Source organism: Caretta caretta, chromosome 8 (assembly GCF_965140235.1).
Source record: "Caretta caretta isolate rCarCar2 chromosome 8, rCarCar1.hap1, whole genome shotgun sequence".
Taxonomy (NCBI): domain Eukaryota; kingdom Metazoa; phylum Chordata; order Testudines; family Cheloniidae; genus Caretta; species Caretta caretta.
The window spans coordinates 53,890,379-53,913,125 of record NC_134213.1 but is presented as its reverse complement, the minus strand read 5'-3'; the positions used below and the strand labels follow the sequence as shown (position 1 = coordinate 53,913,125).

Here is a 22,747-nt window from a genome sequence, read left to right as displayed (position 1 = left end):
GTTTCCCCAAGGGTGTTACATGTTTTTTTTTTTTTAAAAACACCTGCCTAAACACAAGTCAAAACAGCTCCCTCCGTCTGGTCCAAATCAAAAAATAGTTTGGAAGTGAAGTGATCCATGTTGTGACCCAGATTGACAATAGCCAGGAAATTCCAAATTAAGGCCAAGTGTGTCTGCCCTGAACTCACCCCACATATGTTGAGACTAAATATCTTGGAAGCCGTGAATTCATTCTAAGTGGGAGGCCTGGAAAACTCCCCTTCCCCCCCGCCCCCCCGAGCTATCTATTCACTGTCCTTTCTTCCATGACTTCTTGGGCAAGGAATGCACTTTTTCGTCCTCCTCGTTCTCCCTGAAGTTTGCATTACTATTTGGGAAATACATTAGCAGTTTCAGACTACAGCTCCAAGACTTGTCTACAGTTGTCCCTCTCCGAGAAGTAACAAAATCACACCCCACACCAAAAAAAAAAACAAAACAAAAACAAAAAAACCCACACACTACCACCACCGCAGACTTTGGATAGGAGAAGAGAGAGGGTCAGCAGAAACGTGAAGTAAGAGACCCAGAACTCAAATGGAGTTTTTTGGATTTGCTAACCAGAGAAGTGTGTCATTTCATTCTCTCTCTGCTCACCCAAAGCCAGTTTATCTACTTCTAGCTCCGCAGTGATGGTGGTCACATCTTCTTGCTGGTCTGGATCTGACCCCAACTTCTAGGGTTTACTGGCCCAGTTCAGTCTAGCACTAGTACTCCCAGGACTAGGCCCCTCACCCCCTTGAACAGCAGGGTCCCCTAAATGGCTGATGACACTTCCAAGGTAGAGTCTGCCGTCTCACCTGCTTACGGTCATGTCAAAAGTGAGGAACTCCCAGGTCAGCTGCCACTTCTGCTTCCAAAACAGGGCTCTTTCCACCCAATGCTCATGGCCCCACTGCTGAGCTTCCTGTACCCCAACTGGCAGTAGCCTTTCCATGACTGCAGAGTCTGTGCATGTCCTTCAGAGAAAAGAGAATCTCACCCTAGTCTTCTGAAAGCCCTGTCAGCAAACCGAACCCTACCCCTCCCTGCCTACTTTCCCCTCTTTCCATTAGCAACCCTCCCTGTACCATCAGGTTCTTTCCCAATGAGCTTGTGTGTCCCCCTCAGAGCATCAGCAAGAGCCTGAGGCCAAGGCTGGGGAGGAGAAGAGCTCTCTCCTCTCTGCCCTAGAGAGCTCCAGGAGCCAGCAGGGAAAGTATTAGCCAGCTCTATTGCCAGGGTGGTTTCAGGCAAACAACATACCCTAACATAACACAGGGCTTAAGAGGAGGGTGTAAATATTTGAGAGAGGAAATTCTCCCCTCTACCCAGGTTAACTAACATCTCTATAGCATCAGAGGGATACACAGTACCATACAGTCAGGCAAGCCTGACAGAGCTGGGAGAGATCAGGTCCTTCCCCTACAGTCAACCCTTAGAATCTATACAGGGGTCGTATGGAAGGTTTTTATAAAGCACCAGCCGCTCCTCTTCCCCTCTCCCTCCCCCCCCCAAAATGCAGGGAACTTTTTCAAGCCCCTCCGCACATGCTTTTTCCCCCCTTCTCCATTAAGGCACCAGCCTGCTATTTAAACCTCTCTAGTGTTTTCCTCTCAATGCCCAAGTGTTACTGCCTCTCCAGCTCTCCCTGAAGTGGGCAGCAACCAGCTGCTGCTCTCTAGGCAAGGGAGTGGCTGCATCAAGAATGCAGCCCCTGGAGGTTTCTCTCCCTCCCTCCGAGCAGCTCTCTAGATTCCAGAGTGCTGAGACATGTCCCACGGAGATGCTGCAGCAATGAGTCTAGGCTCTCTGGAGCAGCAAAAAGGATGTGTAAGCAGGGTCATCTTGGGGCACGTTCTTCCAAGGAACCCCTGGAGTGTGCCAAATGGGAGAACACACATTAAAAGCCAAATCCAGTGTCCCTTTTCACCTCCCCTCCACCCACGCCTGTTTTGTCCACTGTCTTGGATGGGAACACTGTCTGGCATCCACTGAGATACATCTTTATCTTTAAAGGATGAGATGATTCACAGTATTAATGCTCCCTTACTATTAAATGCATTTTTAAATGATTTCCTCTCTCCAAAAGGCATCCGTATTTAGAGCAATAGCTCATACACCAGGGTGGATAATTCATTAACAATTACTGTATAGGAAAGGTGAAAGCAAATGCATTCCCCCTTCTCTCAGGATTCATATCCTCCATAGGAGGATGACTTCACACCCCATTCCAGCACAGTTCTTTCTCAAGTTATTACCACCCTCTTCTCACCCTAAGTGAAAGGATTTGAAAAGCACCTTCCACTCAGGCCCTCAAAGCCTTTAAAAAACACTGATTAAACCTCATAGCAGCTCTGCCAGGTCAGTACTACAGCTAGGGAAACTGAGACAGGGTGCTGAAAAGGTCACATACAAGTCCATGCAGAGATGGGAACAGAACACAGATCTCCTGATGCCCTGCCCTGCTTTAGCTAGTCTTCATTCTTCTTAATAGTTCAACGTTCATTGCTATTATAGGAAGGCAAGGATTCTGCCATATTACTATTTTGTCATACCATTCTAGTTAAGTACTTTCCTTGTTAAGTACTTTCCATAAGACTCTTGCTATCTTTCAAGTGATGAAGATTTTATTTGTATCTGGTTTACCTATGTACTTCTTTCCTCAATAGGCATTTGCACAGAAGTCATGTTTCTTCTCCAGCCTCAATTCTGTTTGTGCCATCACCTTCACCTCTAGTGCAAACTAAATTCATTGCCATCAACAGAAGTAAGTGTCAAGAAGAAGAATCAGAACAGATGAATTAAGGAACATAGGCCCAGAGCCTCAGATTTCAATGGGAGTTTGGCACCTAAATAACTTGAAAGGCCTAGGCCACAGTTCCTTTTTATATGCCAGCATCCACAGTAACAAGAAAATAAAAGGTATTGGAAAATCTGATGTAGAGGGGTTTCTAGAACTTTTAGACATTACTAAAAGTCTCTGGACCAATAAGCATATATTATATTTGCCATGAGGCTTCATTGAGTCTTTAATATCTCTTCGACGTGGGCCTGCTGTTTTCTATGGAAACTGGTACAAACAATAAGAATAGTGATGGTCTAGGAGTGAGCTGATGCTTTAGGAAGGTGCAATGGATTTGCTAGAGAAGTTTGTACATTGCTGCATAGATCACAAGTCCAGCAGTAACAGGAAGCTTAAGTTCTCTGGGGGGGGGGGGGGGGGGGCGGCGAAGAGAGAAAGAGTTACACTTCTCCAGAAGCTATATAAAGCTAGTCTTTAAAATATCCTTGAACTGAAACATTCACTGAAAATACATGGCTTCACGCTTGAGGCAGTGCTATGTGTCAGAGTGCACCAACAGCACAACGAGCAACTATAGTTTATCTGACCCCTCCAGAGCCATAACTAAAGAACAGCCTCTCTTTCACTAGGATGTCCCACTCTTATGGTTTTGTCTAACAAGCACAGCCATTAAATAACCTCACCAAGAAAAACAATCTCTGCTGCACTCAGGCTTCCTGGTACATTTGTTTCCAGGCACTGGTGAAACAAACTTCACTTGTAAATACACTGTCTTATACCAATAAGTTCAACTATTCTTCCTACTCACATCCTGGTTGGTGGGGATGCTGGTTAGCTGCTGCCCCTTGCCCCACATGTGGATGCATTTAATTATGCTTGGATTAGCCAAATGCTCGGTCACATCTATGAAACCCCACTGAAGTCAGTTAGTTGCATGGTATAACCCAGGAGATAGTTCTGGGAGCAGCTTGTGAAGTTGGATTGTGCCCTTTTTCCATAAGGAGACCACTCGTCACTTGATAAAGGAGAAATCACACATTCAGATGTGAACTGGATGGCTCACTGCAGTCAGAAGCAGATTTGTGATATATACCAGAATGGCCTTTAGTGCTGGTATTTCAGATGCTGCCAACCACCAAGCTATTTTGTTGGACACCAATTACACAACTCCTCTTTGGACATTAGCTATACAACCAATGCCAAACACTCGGTTGAAAGGATGTTATGGCTTCTCTACAATGTAGACAGGCATTCAGTGCCTTCTGCCCAGCTGTAACATCAGACCTTCCTTCCTTTACTGGCTTTTAAATACAGAAACCCCCCACCCCTTGGGTGATGTGATGTTTTTCCTGTTTAACTCCATGTGTGGATGCTTATTCCAGAGTAGGAGTATCTGGAGAGAGTTAAGCAGGAACAGCTCCGTGCCTACACAGGACAATATTTTAGAGATGCTCCAAGCTGTTTGGGAACAGCTTTCCAAAGAGCAGAATCAGGAAGTAGGCAGACTGAAATCTACTCATTCAAGATTTGAATAGAATCCTGACTGGAGAGACAATGATCATCTTATGATCCACCCTTCTGCTCAAGAACAGGGCCCCCTCTCAGCCCAAAACTTTCCTCAGTGAAACCATGGGAAGGGAGCAGCAAGAGAGGGTTCTCATGGGCACATCCCCAAAAAAGTGTCATAAATTAAAGGATTAAAGTCTCCCTGAATCCAGCTCTCTTCTCCCCACCAAGCTCAGTTCTTTTTTCACCTCTGCTAGTTGGTAGCCCTTTTCAATAGAGGACTGAAGACTTTGAAGGTGAACTGAAAAGGGAAAGGTGTGGGGGAGGAAGGGAGGGCCTTGGACTTTTTTTTGGATGTAAGACGTTGTGAAAGGTTTCCCCCTCCCCCCAAAAAAGTTTGTTAGATACAAACTCAATTCTTAATATATCAGCCTGTGTCGTTCAAGCCATACATCACAACAGTGAAACTATATTGAGATTAAAGTTAAAAAGTACTTGACCCAGAAAACAGTTGGAGAAAATCTGTCATTGTTAAAGGTAACATGCAAAGTCGGTGTTTTGTTTTGAAAACAGAGCAAGATGGGCCCCAATGGTTTTTTCTCCCCAAAGGCAAGATTTTTCCCTCTCCTGGTTGTCCAATACCCTAGAAGTGCCAAGTCTGGTCCTTACATGGTTTTGCTAGAGGACTTGGGGGCTTCAGGGCATTTTTTTTTTTTTTTAAGTCTCAAAACAGTGAGTCTTTATCAGATACATCACTTATCCAAAACATTAAGGAATGTCTATTTAACTACATCCACACAAAAAGTAATTATCTAGACGGCCACAAAAATCCCTTCTCTTAATTGCTCAACTTTCACTCGTGATATCAATTCACTAGTTGTCCAGTCTTCCCAGACAGACAAGAACTTACTTTGTATTTTTAAAAGAGGGGGGATAAAAAGATGTTTCAGGCTGTTTTGATATAAACCAGCAGCAAAACAGGAAGGCATAAACTCATTTCCACCCACATTTGCATGGTATTTTTAAGTATTAAATCTTCATTTATCAATTACAGGCTGAAAAGACTCCCATTACTAAGACCAACAAGTCTTCCAGCAAAACAGCACTTTCCTTTGAAAAATTCTCTATGCATTATGAAATAAGGTTACACACCCATTTTCTCCCTCTGCAAGTCACCTTTAATTGTAACCTGAACATACTTTGGAAATAACAAAAGCCCTTAAAACGTATAGCTATTTTAAGTAGTACTGAAGCAGTACTCAGAACTATATAGAAGGGCTGTTCTACAGAAGTACTGTAAGCACTCACAATTGGTGTCTACCACAGAAGTGGGTGAGCATGTTCTGAGGAATAGGAACCAGGGGCGGGGGCGGAGGAGAGAGAAAGAGGAGGAAACGATTACTTGAGTAGGTTAAGTCAGATATCCCTACCGAACACTAAGAACTGACAGCAAAATTTGACAGCTATATAGAACGTTATGTGAGAAAATTCAAGTTTGGGAGGAGTAGTCTAAGCGCTGTTTTGGCATAGAGCAACTGTTCTCAATGCAGTGAGGTAGGAGGTGCTAAGGTAACAATTTTGCACATTGACTATTTTCTGAATAAGAGCTCAAACTGCTCCAGCCCTATCCCATTCACGAGTACATTACTAAAAGTCTCTGGACCAATAAGCATATATTATATATAAGAAGAACTAGAGATCCATTCAGCACTTCCTCCTCAAACCTCACTAAAGTCAGTGGGCAGTTTGCCCAAGTACAGCGCTGAACAGGGAATAGACTACAGCAAGAGGTAATTCAAATGACTCAGTCAACTCTTGGAGGGGTTTTCATCATCTTCCCGTAACAGAAGGTTCCTTTATACACAGTTCACAGAGGAGTTGGAACCAAAACCACCCCTCTAGCTGTGCAGGGTGGATACAGGCCACAGCCACATAACCACACCCATTCCATTGCTATCTACCCAGCCCTCAACGTCCCTCTCCGGCCAAGCGGCTACAGAAACAGGACTACACTTAAACAGCTGCAAAATATTTAATACGTGTTACACACGTAGAGTTACAGTTATACAAAAACAAAACACATCAGTGGAGGAGAGAATACTGTACAAGAGCCCCAGCACATCCCCAAGCCTTTATAGAACAAAGACCAGGAGTGACCAAGCCTCCTCCAAAAGGAACAATGACTTTGTCAGTCTGTAAACTTTTTGTTCACTGCGTTAATCATTTTAAAGCACCATGTAAAAGTTCCGACTTCCAGCTTGTCAAAATATAAGCTTCCAATCAACTTTACTCTCTCCCAGCTTAAAGTATTATCTGGGGGAGTCCTCCAAATGTTCAGGATGGAAACAGCCTATGGAAGATTTCACCCTGCGGGCAGGATGTTCGGGCTGGGGAGACATGAAAGGGGATTTCCGGCAGGAAAGGCGCCACATGGGAGGGCAAAGAGTCGCACAGGCAAAGCCCTAGGTGGGAAAGAGCGCGGGGGAGGAGATCGCGGCATGTCCGTGTGCGGGGAAGGGAGAAGTGAAGTGCTGCTGCTGCCCCGGTCAGTTCCCAGGGCGGCGGGGCAAGGCCCAAAAGTCCCCAGCGTGTCTCAGAGCTTCCTGCCTGCTTTGAGGGAAGCCAGTCCCGGCCCCCCGCCCGTCGGTGCCGCGGGGCAGGGGCGGCCGCGCAGAGCAGCCAGTCCGCGGCGGGGCTCAGAAGGCCACGATGGCCGTGCTCCAGGGGTTGAGGCTCCGCAGCACCGGCTGCTCGCAGCAGACCTGCCCCGGCTCGCTCGCCTCCGCCGCGCCGCGCTCCTTGCCCAGCAGCCCCGAGAAGCCGGAGCCGAAGATGCTGATGAGGCTGGCCACGTTGCCGGTCTCCATGTCCTCCTGCGGCGGGGGCGGCTCCGCCTCACGCCGCGGCTTCTTCCCCGGGGAGCCCGCCGCCTGGCCCCGCTCAGCTGCGCTCCGCTTGCGAGGGGACTCGGCCGGGCACTCCGCCCGGCCCCGCGCCGCCGCCGCCTCCGAGTCCAGCGGGCGGCAACCCCGCCGCAGCCTCTCGCAGTCCGGGGGCGGCGGCGGCCCCGGGCGGGGCGGCAGGGGGCACTCGCCGCCGGGCTCGCCCAGGTAGACCCGGCGGGCGCTGCGCAGCACCAGCGACACCAGCAGGTTCTTGTGCAGCTTGAGGCCGCCGCGCTGGCCCCGCGCGCTGTAGATCTTGCCCAGCGAGATGCTGACGATGCGATGCGCCTCCAGCCGGAACTCCATGGCGCCGCCGGCCCCCAGCCCGCGCGCTGCCCGCTCGCGCCGCCGTCTGAAGCAAGCCCAAGCCCCAGGACCGCTTTATATAGCGCCTCCGCCCGCCGGCCAATCAGAGCACCCCGCCGGTTGCGCTAACAGCCGACTGGCCCCCCTCCACTGTCCTCCACGCGCCCGCTCTGGCCAATGGGGAGGGAGGGAAAGGGTTCGAACGCTAGCCCCGCGGAGAGGGCTCTTAAAGGGGCAATGATAGAGCAGGTGGGGAGCCCAAGACCGGCAACAGCCGACCCTGCGAGGGTCGGGCGAGGGGGCGCGCTGGCTGTGCAGAGCGGCTGCCACCATCCCTGCAGTGCCGCAGCCTCGGATCCTGTCCCAGACACCTTGTCAGGCGGCTGGTCCCGAGTCTCCTCTCGTTCACCCCCTCGATGTTCATGCAGCAACAACCGCACTGTCTGCTGGGGGCGTGCGAGGAGAGCTTGGGCCAGCGGTTTGCCACTGGGAAACTGCAGGCTGGCCAGTGCAATCAGGAGAGCAGTTTGGGCTGAGCACGTGCAAGCCCCCAGGACTCATCTCAGGCATGGAACATACTGCACCTCTGCCTCGCAGATCTTCCAGTGAGTCCTGTCCCTTCCCCCCTTCCAGAGTCAAAAACACAAGGTGAAAGGGAAGGGGGAAAAGAGATAGGCTGTTTGGCTGAGAAAAAGGAAAAGGAGGCTCTCTCTCACCCTTCCAGACACAACTGGATGCTCACCAAATTAGCCCCACCCCCCGTGATGGCATGGGCAAGCCCCAGCCCTTACCCCACCTGACAGAAGTCCCAGATTTCCTTGTGCTCATTTGTGTAAATTTGGTGCTGCTGAAAACTGCCATATTCCAAGGGAGGTTATCTATCGGTCTGTCCACACTGCAATTGGAGGTGTGATTGCAGCTTGCTTAGACATACCCGGAAATTTCAACACTAGAGTTCAGCGTGAGTCAGATCTCTGGAATGGCACTCGCGGAAAAGAAGGAGTAGGAAAGACCAATTCCAACGGCATCCTCCTGAGCAAATGAGTAGAACATGGCCTGGTCATCTCGAACTCCCTCTTTAGACAAAGTGAGAAGTAAAAGATCAGCCTGGAGACACTCTTACTCCAGGCACTGGCACCTTCTTGACTACATTATCGTCAGAGCTCGAGATTGAAAGGATGTCCACTTCACAAGGGCCACACATGGAACCGATAACTGTTGAACAGACCACCACCTTGTTAGATCCATCATGAATTTCCAGATCATGTCAAGGCATTGTAATCATGCAAAATCAGTACGAAAGAAATTAATCATCAAGTCTCTTCAAGATATAGTGACTTGGGAGAAAATTCAGCAGTGTCTTCAAGAGAGGTTCTTTAACATGCCTTGTGTGGTCATGGCGTGGTGAGGGGAGAGAGATCTCCCAGTGCCCTAAAAAAACCACCTCCACAAAGGGCATAGCTACCAGCGCTGGAAGCGCGGCTCCCAGTGCTGGTGCACTGTCTACACTGGCGCTGAAACTTGCTATGCTCAGGGGGGTGTTTTTCCACACTCCTGAGTGAGAAAGTTGCAGCACTGTAAATTGCCAGTGTAGACAAGCCCTTACTAGATCCCCTCTGGAGGAAGACTCACCAAGCTGCAGCAGCTAGCTGTGGGAGCCTGCAGGAATGGTCAGAACAGGGACAGGAAGAGGCAGGAGGGTGGACACTAAGACCCATGGGTGCCCCAAATTTTCGGGTGCCCTACGCAGCCACGTATGCTGCGTATGCGTAGGGACGGCCCTGTGTATCCTCTTAAACTGATCGCTTCCCCTTGCTGAGGAAATATTGCTGGAATTGTAGTGCGGTTTCACACCATCCTGCAGGACAACCAACATAGTCTTCGTTGCCCACCAAATCCAGGAAGTCTCAGGAGCAAAATCAGGACCTGCACTTGGCCTTCATTGATTTGACAATGGCCATCAACTCCATCAATTGTGAAGCCCTCTGGAGGGTGCTGTCCAGACGGTTGCCCTCCAAAATTTATTAAGGTCCTAAGGCTTCTTCACAATCAGATGACTGCCACCATTCTCTGTAATGGCTTGGAGACGGACCCTTTCATCATCAAAACTGCCAGATTCTCGCCTCCCAAAACAAACCCTCTACTCTCAGCTCACGTATGGTCAGAGATCTTGTGGTGGTCAGAGGAAATACGACAAAGCTACGCTTAAAGTGTATCTCAAGAAAACTGATGTGGACATCACAAACTGGAGGAGCAAGCCACAAACCGAACTCACTGGCATCACAGCCTCCATCAGGCAGTGGACTGCTTCAAGAAAAGGTGCCTTGTTCTCAAAGCTGAAAACAGAGAGAGGAGAAAGAAAAAAGTTTCTCCTACCAGGCAGCTGACCCACCAGGAAATGTCTGTACCTATTGCAGGTGGATCTGTGGTTCCAGAATCAGACTCCTGAGTCATCTCAGGCATCCATCTGTAAATCCATGGCAGAGATTGTCCTCGAATCGAGGACCCACCAGTGATGAGACATACCCTATGCTGGCTTTAATCTAGCTAGTGGAGCTAAAAATAGCCGTGAAGATGCAGCAGCACAGGCTGTAACAGACAGCTCGGCACTCTGAGTACATACTCACATTGCTAGCCCATGCCGCAGACAGAGACGGATTAACTCAGAGGCTAATAAGACTATAGCCTTAGGCCCTCCGATTTTTAGGTCCTACTGTAGGCCCTCCATTCCATATTGAAGGAACAGCTGAGTGACAGTAGCGGGGCCATTGGAAATTTTTTGTCTCATTAGACATTACTTGGTACAAATTAATCCATCAACAGTGAATTCAGTTTATGGTGGTTGTGATTTTGTCTTTGTGGGCTAAGTAAGTGTTTGTGGGCCCAAGCAATATTGAACTTTGCACACAGTAAGCCTACACTGGACAATAGACACCATGTCGAAGAAAGGAGGATGGCAGAAATTGAAGGAGGCCAAAGAAAGATGGGAAAAACAAGATGTAGTGCTGAAAGGTACTCCTTCTCTCCTAGTGTTTTTTCCTCCTACTAAGTCTGGTGGTGAGGAAGTTGTGGTGAATATCAGCCCAAGTGAATCCACTGAGCCTGCGCCTGATGAAAAGGAACAGCCTCCTGTGACTTCTCTAGCTGCAGTCTCAACCCACTCCTCTGAAGACTTTCCCAATGACAGTAATACAAAAATATCCTTCTCCAATGATCCAGGCAAGTGGGACATGACTTCTCAAGATCTCATTGCATATTAGACTGAGAAGGGCCCACAGAAACTCCAGACTCTAAATGCCAACTTTTCATTGACAAAGCAAGAGTACACCAATCAGAATTGTTATCTGACCAAATCAATGTTTGAATATGTGAAGCCTAACAAACAGATTGGCAAGCGAGAATGGCTCATCTATTCGACTTCTAAGCAGAAAATGTACGGTTTTTACTGCTTCTGTTTTCTGATACCAAAAAGTGGGGAATGTTTTCCGAAGGCTTCAGTGATTGGAAGAATACTGCATACATTACCAATCATGCAATGAGTGAGCAGCATACATTGTCAGTTAGCAGCTACAATGCTCAAAAGAAAGTTAGTGGCACAATTGATACCCAAATGGAAACCAGTTTTTGGAAGCTTGTGCTTATTGGAAGAACATTCTCAGACGCATAGTTGAAACCATAGCTTTTCTTGCTGAGCGTGGTCTGCCATTACGTGACACAGATGAGACTGTTGGATCGAAACACAATGGCAATTACCTTGGTGTACTAGAGATAATCGCTAAGTTCAACCCTTTCTTAGCTCAGCACGTCAATGGAAAAGGCCATACATCATATCTACCAAAGACTATTTGTGATGAATTCATTGCACTGCTGGCAAAGAAGACGCTATCAGCCATTGTAGATGAGATCAAAGATGTGGGATATTCTTCAGTGTCCATCGACTGAACACTGGATGTGTCACATGTCAGCTGACTGTCATCTTGCATTATGACAGGTTTCAGAGGAGCAGCCGTGTTAGTCTGTATCCGCAAAAAGAAAAGGTGTACTTGTGGCATCTTAGAGACTCTAAGGTGCCACAAGTACTCCTTTTCTTTTTTACAGAACTCTGCTCTTTTCACATTCTGTCCTAACTCTCTCACCTGCTATTTGTGACAAATCACACTTAATCAGCATTACTTGTCCCACTCTTGGGGTTTTACAAATGACTCTGATTTCTCATGCTAGTGAGAGACAGACAGAAGGGGAACTGCAGTTTTCTGAGGCTTTTCAGACTTGTCCCTGGATTCCTAAGCATTTTTTCCCACCCTTGAGTGCCACCCTCACCAACATATGAAGGCTATAAATGGAGTCAGCTGGGGGTAGGAATAGCAACATCTGTGGACTGAAATGCAGTGGACAAGGAAAGCTTTTCAGAGGAACAGAGTGGAGAATTAGCGTAATTATTCAGCTGAAAATGAGGGACTTGTCCTTCCTAAATAGGCAGATGTGGCAGTGATGGAATTTCTCCATGATAACATATGTGAACTCCCATTTATTTACTGAATTCATTTCCATTCCTTTGGTTGTGTTCCCACCCTTCCAACCCACAAAATATCAGCTTTTGCGTGCCAGTGACTCCTGTCCTGAGAGCTGATGTTCACTGGCAATAGGAACTGCCACCAAATTCTGGCTTTCTGAAGGTGCAGTTGATTCTGACAGTAATAAAAACCAAGGGAGGAATAAGCCGTAAATCATCAGAAAGCATCTTACACTGGAGGAGTTAACAAAAGACCCTCAACTTCATGTTCTCCTCTAGCTCATCAACTCTATATTTAAAGTCCAAAATACTGCTCTATGAGATTTTCCTCCTGAAAACAATGGAACCGTCTCCTAAACAAAGCACAGTTCATGGTTTGGCATCCAATTTTCCCCCTTTCCACAAGACTGCCACAATTCCCCCTCCCCATTAGTATAACATCATAGCCTCAAAATGGGCAATTTGTAACATCTACAATGGTACACAAACTCTTTTGTGACTTGAAAATTATTTCTATCTCTTTTGTGCCTCCAGCCCTTCTTGAGTTATGGAGAAGCTCACTGTCACATGAGTTCTATGCCCCACACGTGGTCTCTGGCAAACTGGGAGGGAGAAGAAATCAGGATAATAGTAGAGAAAAATGATAGTCTAAAGGAAAAGAATTGTCTCAAATTCCCAGACCCACAGAATCTGATCCCCTGCCTTGGAAAGGCTACAGTTCTATGGTGTAAGTACTTGAGTCAGGGTTTAATTAGCAAAGCTGATTCTAGGCCTGGATGTTTGGGGTTTGCGTTGCTGCTGTTTATAACAGCCTTATTTGTCTGTCTGTGACACATTGAAATAAGTCCACGATGTGACATCATGCTATGCAGTCACAAACTAATTTACATTTTTTTGGTGACACCACGAGTCACATTCAGATTCTGGAACTTGCAGGATCTGAGGCTGTGATGTCATTCAAAGAGATGATTCCAGTTAGAATAATTAGACTTGATTTTATAGTCTTTATCCAGGTAAAATTCCTGTATGATTTCCTGATGCCATATACCTGACATATGATGCAGTTAGTGTTGGTAGGAATGTGGTTCTTTTACCCCAGAATCCCTAAGATGGCTGGAGAAGACTTTTAGTGGCACCTTCACCTGGGTAAAGGCCACTGGATCCAGCCCTTATTATTTACTGACTCATTTTATTTGTCACCAAGTGATTCCCCAAAAGACCTTAAGGGTATGTCTACACTGCAATTAGACATCCGCCACGGCTGGCCCAGGCCAGCTGACTGGGCTTGCAGGGCTTGGGCTAAGAGGCTTTTTAATTGCGGACATTTGGGGCTGGGCTGCAGGGTCCACAGCCCGGGCTCCAGCGCAAGCCTGAAGTCTACACCACAATTAAACAGCCCCTTAGCCCAAGTCAGCTGATGTGGGCCAGCCGCGGGTGTCTAATTGCAGTGAGACATACCCCAACATGAGTCAAGATTAGAGAAGGGCCAAGACTTCAATATAAACTTCCCCAGCCCTTGAAGCTGGAGCCACATCCAACAGTGATAAGCTGCCAACATTTTAAGAAACGGCTCCCACAGATATTTCCTGCCTCAGTGAGCAATGAAAGTGATATTCCCTGGGGAAAGAGCCCTCCCCTTCATGCAACTCCCTCAACCAATTTTTGGTCACCAAGTATAACCAATTTCTGTCTACAACTATCACATGACTAAGTACAAAGCAAGATTTTGGAGAAGGTTAGTGAGATGATTGTGTGGGATACCTGCCAAACTGAACTGACTCATCTCCTATAAAAACTGTATGTGGTGTAAAATGAAAAGGAGTACTCTCCTTTTCTTTTTACGGATACAGACTAACATGGCTGCTACTCTGAAACCTGTATGTGGTGTGTGAACATGGGGAGAAATCTTTAGGTTCCACCTCCAGCGTCTTGCTGCAGAAGCTGAGCCCAGCTACCCCTTCCTTTCAGCCTTAGCAAACAGTTTGTGTGGGTACACATTTTACTTCCCAAGAAAAAGAGCTCAAGCCTTCCTTTTACAAAACAAATAGTAAACTGTGATCCTTTACAAGGACCAAAGGTCAACTCTATTAATAAGGGGCTTGGCATAAGCTCCCTCTTGATGATCAGTGCACCTGAACTTTGCAGCTTGGGACTCTCTCTACTCATGTTTCTGCAATAGATTCAGTTTCCGGGCCCAATTCTCCTCTGCCTTGCATCTTTGTTAGTCATTGACACTTTTGGAAGGCAGCTGCTGATTTGCCTGGGCACATATAAGGTAAGCACGTGATTTCAATTAGTGTATAGGGCCATTTTCATCCTGGGTTTAATTTGACTGGCTTCAGAGAAGCTACACCAGAGATTTATTTATACCACTGACTTTACTGACTCATTTCATTTGACATCAGATGTTATCAGCTTCCTCACTGGAGAGAAGAGAAGAGAAGAGAGGAGAGGAGAAAAAGGGAAGGAGCACAAGGAGCAACTTGCCTCTGATGGCCCAACAGGCCATGTGCAGGGCAACAAAAAAGTGGAGGAAGCTAGTAAGCAGTGATCCTGCCCTCATGGGAAAAGCTGACAGGTATTTGGAGGGAAAGCACCATCTATTGCTTCAGAGCAGGAGATGCAGAGACAGATGATTAGGTTCCTGGACAGGTATTCTCAGTTTTACCACAGATTTGTTGTGTGACCTTGGGCAAGTCACTAAGCTATATTTTCAAAAGTGGGCACTGATTTTGTGTGTCAAGTTGGACACTCAAAAATTAAGGTATCCTAAGTCAGCGGCCACTTTTGAAAATGTTGGTCTTAACTTCTTTGCCTGCTTCTCCATTTCTAAAATAGTCATAACATCACCAGTCACATAGAGGGGAAAGGCAAAATTAATCACTGCTCATAAAGCGCTGTGAGATCCTTGCATGGAAAGTGCTACATAAGTCTCAACTATCATATAGCCTTAAATTTAATCCTTTTCTTTTTGCTTTATATTTCCAGTGTCACCTATCTCCATAGAACTAAATCACAGCTGCCCAGTGCTTGGACAAACCCTGTTTTGAGCCTGCACAAAGGCTCTCCCAATTCTACTACAGCATATGTCATGATCCTAAATGGGTCCTGCACTTTAAGACTTCACAAAATAAAAGGGTTTTACTTTAAACATGCCCTTCCCACAACTCTATGACATCTGCAAGCCAGGCAAGAAGGCAGAGGGGAATAGCACTCAAGGAAACAGTCCAGTCCTCCTTAAAACTATGGATGTGATTGCCCTTTTAAGAAGGCCAATATTTTGGTCTCAGGGCTTTTCTTTCGTTCCCAGGCTGATGTAATGCAGTAAGTTTCAGACAGAGTCACATGGTGGCTTTTGAGGTCAGAGCCCTGGGTGGCTTTGTTGTCTGTCTGCCTGTCTCTGGGATTGTGGTTGTATGTGTGTGAGAAGTCTCTCTCTGCTTTGATTAGTGGGAATGTGTGTGGGTGTTTCTTTCTGGGCAGTGATAGGTTTTAGAGTGTTTCTGTGCTTCATAGCCTGTGCCACGATTGGTTTAGCGTGTGCTGTGTCTCTGGATGTGTCAGGGTCTTTCTTTGAACTTGGACTGGTTAGATAGGGTGCACCTCTGTGCTGAACGTCTCAGTGTTATCCTCATAGCTGTGGTTGATTACAAAGTATGTCTGTTGTTTGTGACTGTGTGTCAATGTGTGGTGTTCTGTGTCTCTCTCCCCGCCTGGAAAGGGGGTATTCCCCACTTCCTCACAGGTCACAGGGGGATAGGAAAAGGAGGCGGAGGAAAGGGTGTGACTATGCACTCTAATCTCTGCATGTGATCTAACGGGTCTGGAAGGGGTTGACAAACAATTAAGAATCCTCCAGCTCAGCTGCTGTTTCCCAAAATAGCTCCTCGACAGGGGGAGGAGGAAGGGCTCTCAGACAAAGGTGGCCTTTTTGCAAGCGACATCGAAATCGTTGCAGCAGGAGATGATGGAGGAAGAAAACCTAAAAGATTAAATCAGCAGGGAGCCACAGCCCCGCCTGGAAGGAAAAACAATACAAGATAAAAGAAACTCGGACAGGACACAGCTTGCGGTGTAAATAACAACTAAAGAGGGCTAGGCACATCACTGATTTTTGTTGTTGTTTAAATTTGCGTTCATCATCCAGTGAAGGAGACCGTAGCGTGCCCCTCATGAGGCTCATTGAGAATTCATGACATCTAGGGTAACCAGACAGCAAGTGTGAAAAATCAGGACGCGGGGTGGGGGGTAATAGGAGCCCATATAAGAAAAAGGCCCAAAAATCGGGACTGTCCCTATAAAATCAGGACATCTGGTCACCCTAATGACATCGCCTTTTGGCTGGAAAACACACCAGCAAACCAGGCCCTTCCTACTTTCTCGCACACACAAACACACACAGAGAGCCCTCCCCCTTGCTAATACCACTTCCTCTCAACCAGCATTAGGCTACTCTAGCATATGTGGGCTGCCGGTATTTTTAACATAGCCTCAATTAGATATGCAAATGCCCATGGCAGCCAGTGACCAATCTATACTAGGATGCCCAGTGTTGTTGTTAACACCCGGGAAGCTGAACCTGTGCTGTTAGCAACTATGAAGTGTAAGAAAATGTCCATAGCAGGTAGATAGGGCCACACATACATTAATACAATCAAGGAGCATAGAAGCATTGGTTCTTTTTGATTCTTTGGCTCAGTTTAAGTCTACCAATCTACACATCCTCTCTCTGGGGACTATATCCCACTATTGCAGGGAGGTGGGCATGAAATAGGTCTCTGTCATCTCAAACTGCAGCAGTCCTGTCCTGATAAACGATGCTTCAAAGCTCCTATCCATTTTGCACATGCTTTATTTATTTTTAAATGCAAGGTTACAATGACTCAGACCCTTCTAAAAATGAAACAAAAAGGGACCGCTGCTTAACAGAGTCTAGAATGATTTTCAACTACAACATCTACATAGATTTACTAAACTGGTACAGGTTTAAACTAGAATTACAAATACATAAATAAAAACCTACACCAAAAGGTTAGGAAGTTACTGGCTCAGCTTCTGAATACAATCTAGTGTTAATATATCAGGGTTGGGGTGCAGGGGTATGAGGGCTCCAGCTGGGGGTGTGGTCTCCAGGATGGGGCTAGGGATGAGGGGCTCAGGGCTGGGATGCAGGGTGAGGGCTCCGGCAGGGGGCGCGGGCTCTGGGGTAGGGGCAGGAACGATGGGTTTGGGATGCAGGAGGGTGCTTCAGGACTATGGCAGGGAGAGAGGACTCCCCCAGCTCTCTCTGGTCAACTTAGCGTGCCCCTCATGAGGCTCATTGAGTATTCATGACATAAATCTGTTTTATATTTTACCTAAACCAGTGTACTTTGCTTGAAGTGCTGGGGAAATCCTTGCTCAGTGTACAAAAGCTGGTGCATGTCCTCTCCACACTGAGTGAGTGGCGGACTGGGTAGTAAACTTACACCGGTCAGGCTTTTGACCAGGGCTAGGTGGTACAGCTCTGGAGTCCTAGGTTGGGGATGTGTGGGGAATTGGTTGGAGCCTCTCTGTTGTTGGTTCATGAGCGGCTGGGAGAAGCATTCATGTAACACAACTGGGTGCACAGGCACCCACTTTGTCATTTCCTGGGGGGTGCTCGACCCCCACTCTCCCCCAGGCCATGCCCCCACTCCAACCCTTCCCTCAAGCCTTACCACCACCCTGTCTCCTCCCTCAAGCACAGCCTGCCCTCACTTTGCCTCCTCCCTCCAGCGCCTCCTGCATGCTGCTGAACAGCTGACTGTGGCAGGCCGGAAGGCGCTGGGAGGGAGGGGGGACAAGCTGATTGGTGGGGCCACTGGTGGGTGCTGAGCACCCACTATTTTCTTCCTGTGGTTACTCAAGCCCGGAGCAGCCACAGAGTCGGCGCCTATGGCTGGGTGTGTCCCTGTCTGTTGATGTTTGTGTAAATGCAGTACCTGGAGAGGTTTGCAGCTTGTCACAACATCACAGTGTGAGAGGGAGCCCAGGTTGATAAGCCAGAGGGCTCAGTGGTACCGCAGTTCCAGGTTGCACCCCGGGAAAACTCATCATAGTTGTCTTGGCTGGTTATGCCAGATTCTTATTAGCCAGAACTTCAAGGCAAAAGAGAAAGATAGGGAATGAAAAATGACCTATTAGGGAAGGGGTGACAGCAGGAATCTCAGGTGCAGGTGTTGTTCAGGATTTAGTAGAACCAGATAGAGATAGGATGGTGATGTTACTGAGTTGCTTCTCGCTGGCCCAGTCTGGTCAGGGTATCTTTCAGGATCAGGCAGTGAAAGCAGAGCCTGAGATTCTGGAAAGTGATGTCGGTGTTATCAGCCATGATGGTGAAGCTTGCTTATTCTCACATTTCAATACATTTCAGGCATCTTGTCCTGCAGTAATTCAATAATTTTATTCATGTAATGAATCCAATTGCCAAATGGGAGACCAGAGCAATTCAAGAACAGAAGAAAGCTGTGGACAACAGCATAGAAATGGGCCTGTGAAAGGGCAGGAACCCTGGACAGGGTGTGTTCAAGTCCTGAAGAGATAAAAGCTGAAAACTGAAATGGCAAGTATCCGTCCCCTTGGCAAAACACACACACACAAAGAATTCCCCTCTTTACCCCTCCCCACCAACCAAAAGTCTTGTTTTGTTAAGGGCTCTCCCCTAGGCTTTAATTTGACTGGTTTGACACATGTTAAAGGCACACCTCTTTGCCTAGATTAGACCTTTACACGTTAGCTAACATGTTCACATATCACTCTAAAATCTTATTCTAAACAAGGTCAAAAATTCCCTCAGAATCACTGCCCACCAAAGCCCTCAAACAACCCCACCACACACACACAAACTTGCTGAGTTTCTTCCCTACAAATAAGGAGTTTACAGTTACCTCTCAGGAACAATGTCTGCAGGTGCACCACTGCTCATAACTGTATTTAACATCTGTATAATTCAAAGAAAGGGACAGAACTAAATAAATTCTTTAGAAGCATCATCATACAAGGTACAACTTACGGGAGCAACTTGAGCTGATCTATTTCCAGATAACAGATCTAATCACATCCAAAGAGAAACTGGACCTAAATCCTGAAGAGGAGCAGCAGCAGTACATATTTAATAGGGTTTAGCAGGAGGTAAAGAATTAAACACTTGTTGTAGCAACCAGGCAAGGGACTAACAAACTTCAACAGGACTTTATTTTTAAAGTGGAAACCTCTTTACCAAGCTGCTGCTGCATCCTCGGTAGCTCTCATTCAGCCTCCTCAACTCCCCCACCTCCTTCCTGTTTCCTGTCTTTTCAGACTCCCAACAGCCAGTGCTCTCAGTTCTAATAATTACAAGCAGCATCTAAACACCACATTCCCTCATCTCTTAAGAAACTCTCCCAATTAAAATAAACGTTGTTCTAACCACAGGAACAAAAATGAAACAAGACACTTTAGTGTTGGCAGAAATATTACACTGAAAACACTGTAGATACTACATAACATAGTCTCTAGGCCAGGCAGGTGGTGGTCTGGGTCTAACAGGCCATCTCTCAAGCCCCCGGTGCAATGTGCAATGTTGGTTGATACTACGGTGAAGTCATCCAATGCAGACTGGATGTTGGCATAATGTCCTCTTGGTGCATAGGCAGGTGCAAGATAAGAAGCATTCCATACCCACCCATCAGAAAGTCCATAGGTGTAAGGTCCCTTCTTCTCTATGATTTTAAGAGGAGCTGTAAATTTATGGTCCCATTTGCGTAAAATTCCAGGTTTTCGTATTTCAGCGAAGGAACCACACTCAAACTTTGGTTCCTTAGCACCCCACTGCTTGTCTGTGAAAGCCTTATACTTTGCTTGGTTCTGTTCAACTGTTTTTCTCACATCATCCTCGGATGGGGCATCAGGTTGTGCCTTTAACAATCCAGCAATGTTCAGTTTAGTATTCATCTGTTTCCCATGCAGTAACTCAGTCGGTGATCTTTACGTTGTGGCTTGTCGTGTAGCCCAGTATGCTTGCAAGAAATCAGTAGTGAAGGTTATCCACAATCGCTCTTCCAGTTTAGCCGTTTGCAAACTCTCTTTCAAACTTCTGTTAAACCGTTCCATTTCCCCATTGGCTTGAGGGTAATATAGGGATGACCTTCTGTGTAAAATGTTCCTCTCTGCTAGAAAAGTTTCAAACTCCAGGGAAGTAAATTGACTACCATTATCTGAAACCAGTTATTTGGGGTTACCTTCCCTGCTAAAAACTGAAGAGAGGAACTTAATTACTTTTGCAGAAGAGATTTGCAATGTAAACGCTACCTCAGGCCATTTACTGAAATAGTCTATTGAAGTGATAGCATAACGGCAGTCACTTGGAGCAGTATCAAAGAGTTCTACAATGTCAGTCACCAATTTTTCCCATGCAGATACAGGAAGAGGAACAGGCTGTAATGGAGGGGTACATGTCACTGCTGTCTTATCATGCATTTGGCAAGTGACACAGGATTTTATGAGTGCTTCAGTTTGAGAGTCCATCCCTGGCCACCAATACAGATCCCGTAGTCGTTGTTTGGTTCTGACAATTCCTTGATGAGTATCGTGTGCCAGGTGTATGAGTTTTGACTATAATTCTTCTGGCACAAGTAGCCAGTGTGTACCTCATAGCACACAGCCATCAAGCAAAGAAAGTTCATCCTGAACTCTAAAATAAGGCAGCAAAACTGGGTCAAGGTTTTTAGGGTTACTGGGCCATCTCTTTGTCAGAAATTCCCGTAGTTTTTGTTGAATTGGAGATGCTGAACAAGCACCTTGAAATTGTTCTCTTGTAACTGCAGTAAGAGTGCTTGTAATAAGCGCAACTACTACATCCTCCAGTGGGCCATCTGGTGAAGGCAAAGGCAGGCGACAAAGGCAATCAACTACCACATTTTTGTTTCCAGGCTTATATTCCGGTTCATAATTGAAAGAGAGTAGTGTTAGGATATAGATATTCAGGCCTCTCTGAAGCAGCGGTATGCCAACGTAAATTAGGTCAACTTAATTGTATAGTTTTCAGAGTAGCAGTTGTGTTAGTCTGTATTGTAACTGCATGCACCTGTTGATTGAACTGGCTGCTGCGACATACTTTAGCAAAATGCCCAATCTTTTTGCAATGAATTGCACTAAGCTACTTTTGCCAGACATCCTGTGTAGCTTGCAAACTTCTGTTAAACCGTTCCATTTCCCCATTGGCTTGAGGGTAATATAGGGATGACCTTCTGTGTAAAATGTTGCAAGGTGTTGTGGGGATCCACAGCGAAAGCATGCTTTTACTGTATTTTGAATTTGCTGATTCAGTGGTTTTTCATTAGTTTTCCACTTGTAATAGTTTGTCTGCAGCGATAGTGAACTTTTCTGCAAAGGAGTCACAGCCTGGACTGTGCCTCCTGTATCCATGCTCATTATTTTGGCTTTGCTGTAGCTGACTCAATCTGAGTAGCAATGGTTATTGCTTTTTCTAGTGTAAGTTGTGATTCTAGAAGTATGCATTCTCTTACATGAAGCATGGTTTTTTTCTCAATGAGCTAGTCTCTAATCATCACATTTGCCATATTCCCAAAGTCACAAGTTACAATCAGACTCCTCAGGGAAGGAACATACTGCATTGTGGTCTCCCCTGTTTTCTGCTCACGCTGACAAAATCTGTAGCGATTAGCTACTACATTTACTTTTGGCACAAAAAAGTTCTTTAATGCAGAGAGTGCAGTCTCATATTTATCATCTGCAAGGGGAAAAGTGTAAAATATCCTTCTGCTCCAAGGCAGTGGATTAGCAGAGCACGCTTTCTTACTGCAGAAATCTCTGTAGCACTCATTGCAAGCAAACATATGGATCCAGGCAGTAAAAGCAATTGGAGGCTCAACTGGGCTTTGCAGAAAGGGTGCAGGTGGGTTCAGAGGCAGATGATCCATCGTCGTCGCCAAAATGTTGTGGCAATCAGGCAAGCTACTAACAAACTTCAACAGGACTTCATTTTTAAAGTGGAAACCTCTTTACCAAGCTGATGCTGCACCCTCAGTAGCTCTCACTCAGCCTCCTCAACTCCCCCCGCCTTCCTGTTTCCTGTCCTGTCAGACTCCCAACAGCCAGTGCTCCCAGTTCTAATAGTTACAAGCAGCATCTATACACCACAACACTATATGCACTATATTACAAATAAGTGACTAGTGTTGCTTGAAGAGAAAGTGTAACCTTTTGATATTGGTTCACCATTTCGATATTGTGTTTAGCACCAAAATACGGTGTGTAAAAGTTTTAAGGCTCTCAACCGAAATGTTAAAAAATTCTGTTTAACATTCTGAAAATAAGGATGCATTTAAAAATTAATGTGGAATTAATTTGGAAATTAATATATACTATACTTTTTTAGGTCAAAGTTTTGAATGCAATGGCATAATTGGACATAACTGGCGGGTTCACAGCAAATTGGTAGGAACAAAAGACTAATATAAGTATATTTATCAATGTTACATTGGACTACATTACTTCAGGTAACTTTCCTCTTAACAGATGACCTCTATATTTAAATTCTTTCCCACAATGCCTTGTAACAGCTGAGAGCCCTGAACAGAGCAGGTTCAGTGCAGCTGACATGTATCCATAGAATAGTGTAACAAATAACCA

The 22,747-nt window shown here is 46.2% G+C and overlaps 1 protein-coding gene across 1 annotated transcript; it reads right to left on the bottom strand.

Annotated features, from left to right (window-relative positions):
- Positions 1 to 6,343: 6,343 nt before the first annotated feature.
- Positions 6,344 to 7,703, bottom strand: IER5 (immediate early response 5). Its single transcript, XM_048862044.2, has one exon. It carries the CDS (start codon positions 7,579 to 7,581, stop codon positions 7,027 to 7,029), a length of 555 nt encoding a protein of 184 aa, XP_048718001.2. The 5' UTR covers positions 7,582 to 7,703; the 3' UTR covers positions 6,344 to 7,026.
- Between the last annotated feature and the right edge of the window lie 15,044 nt (positions 7,704 to 22,747).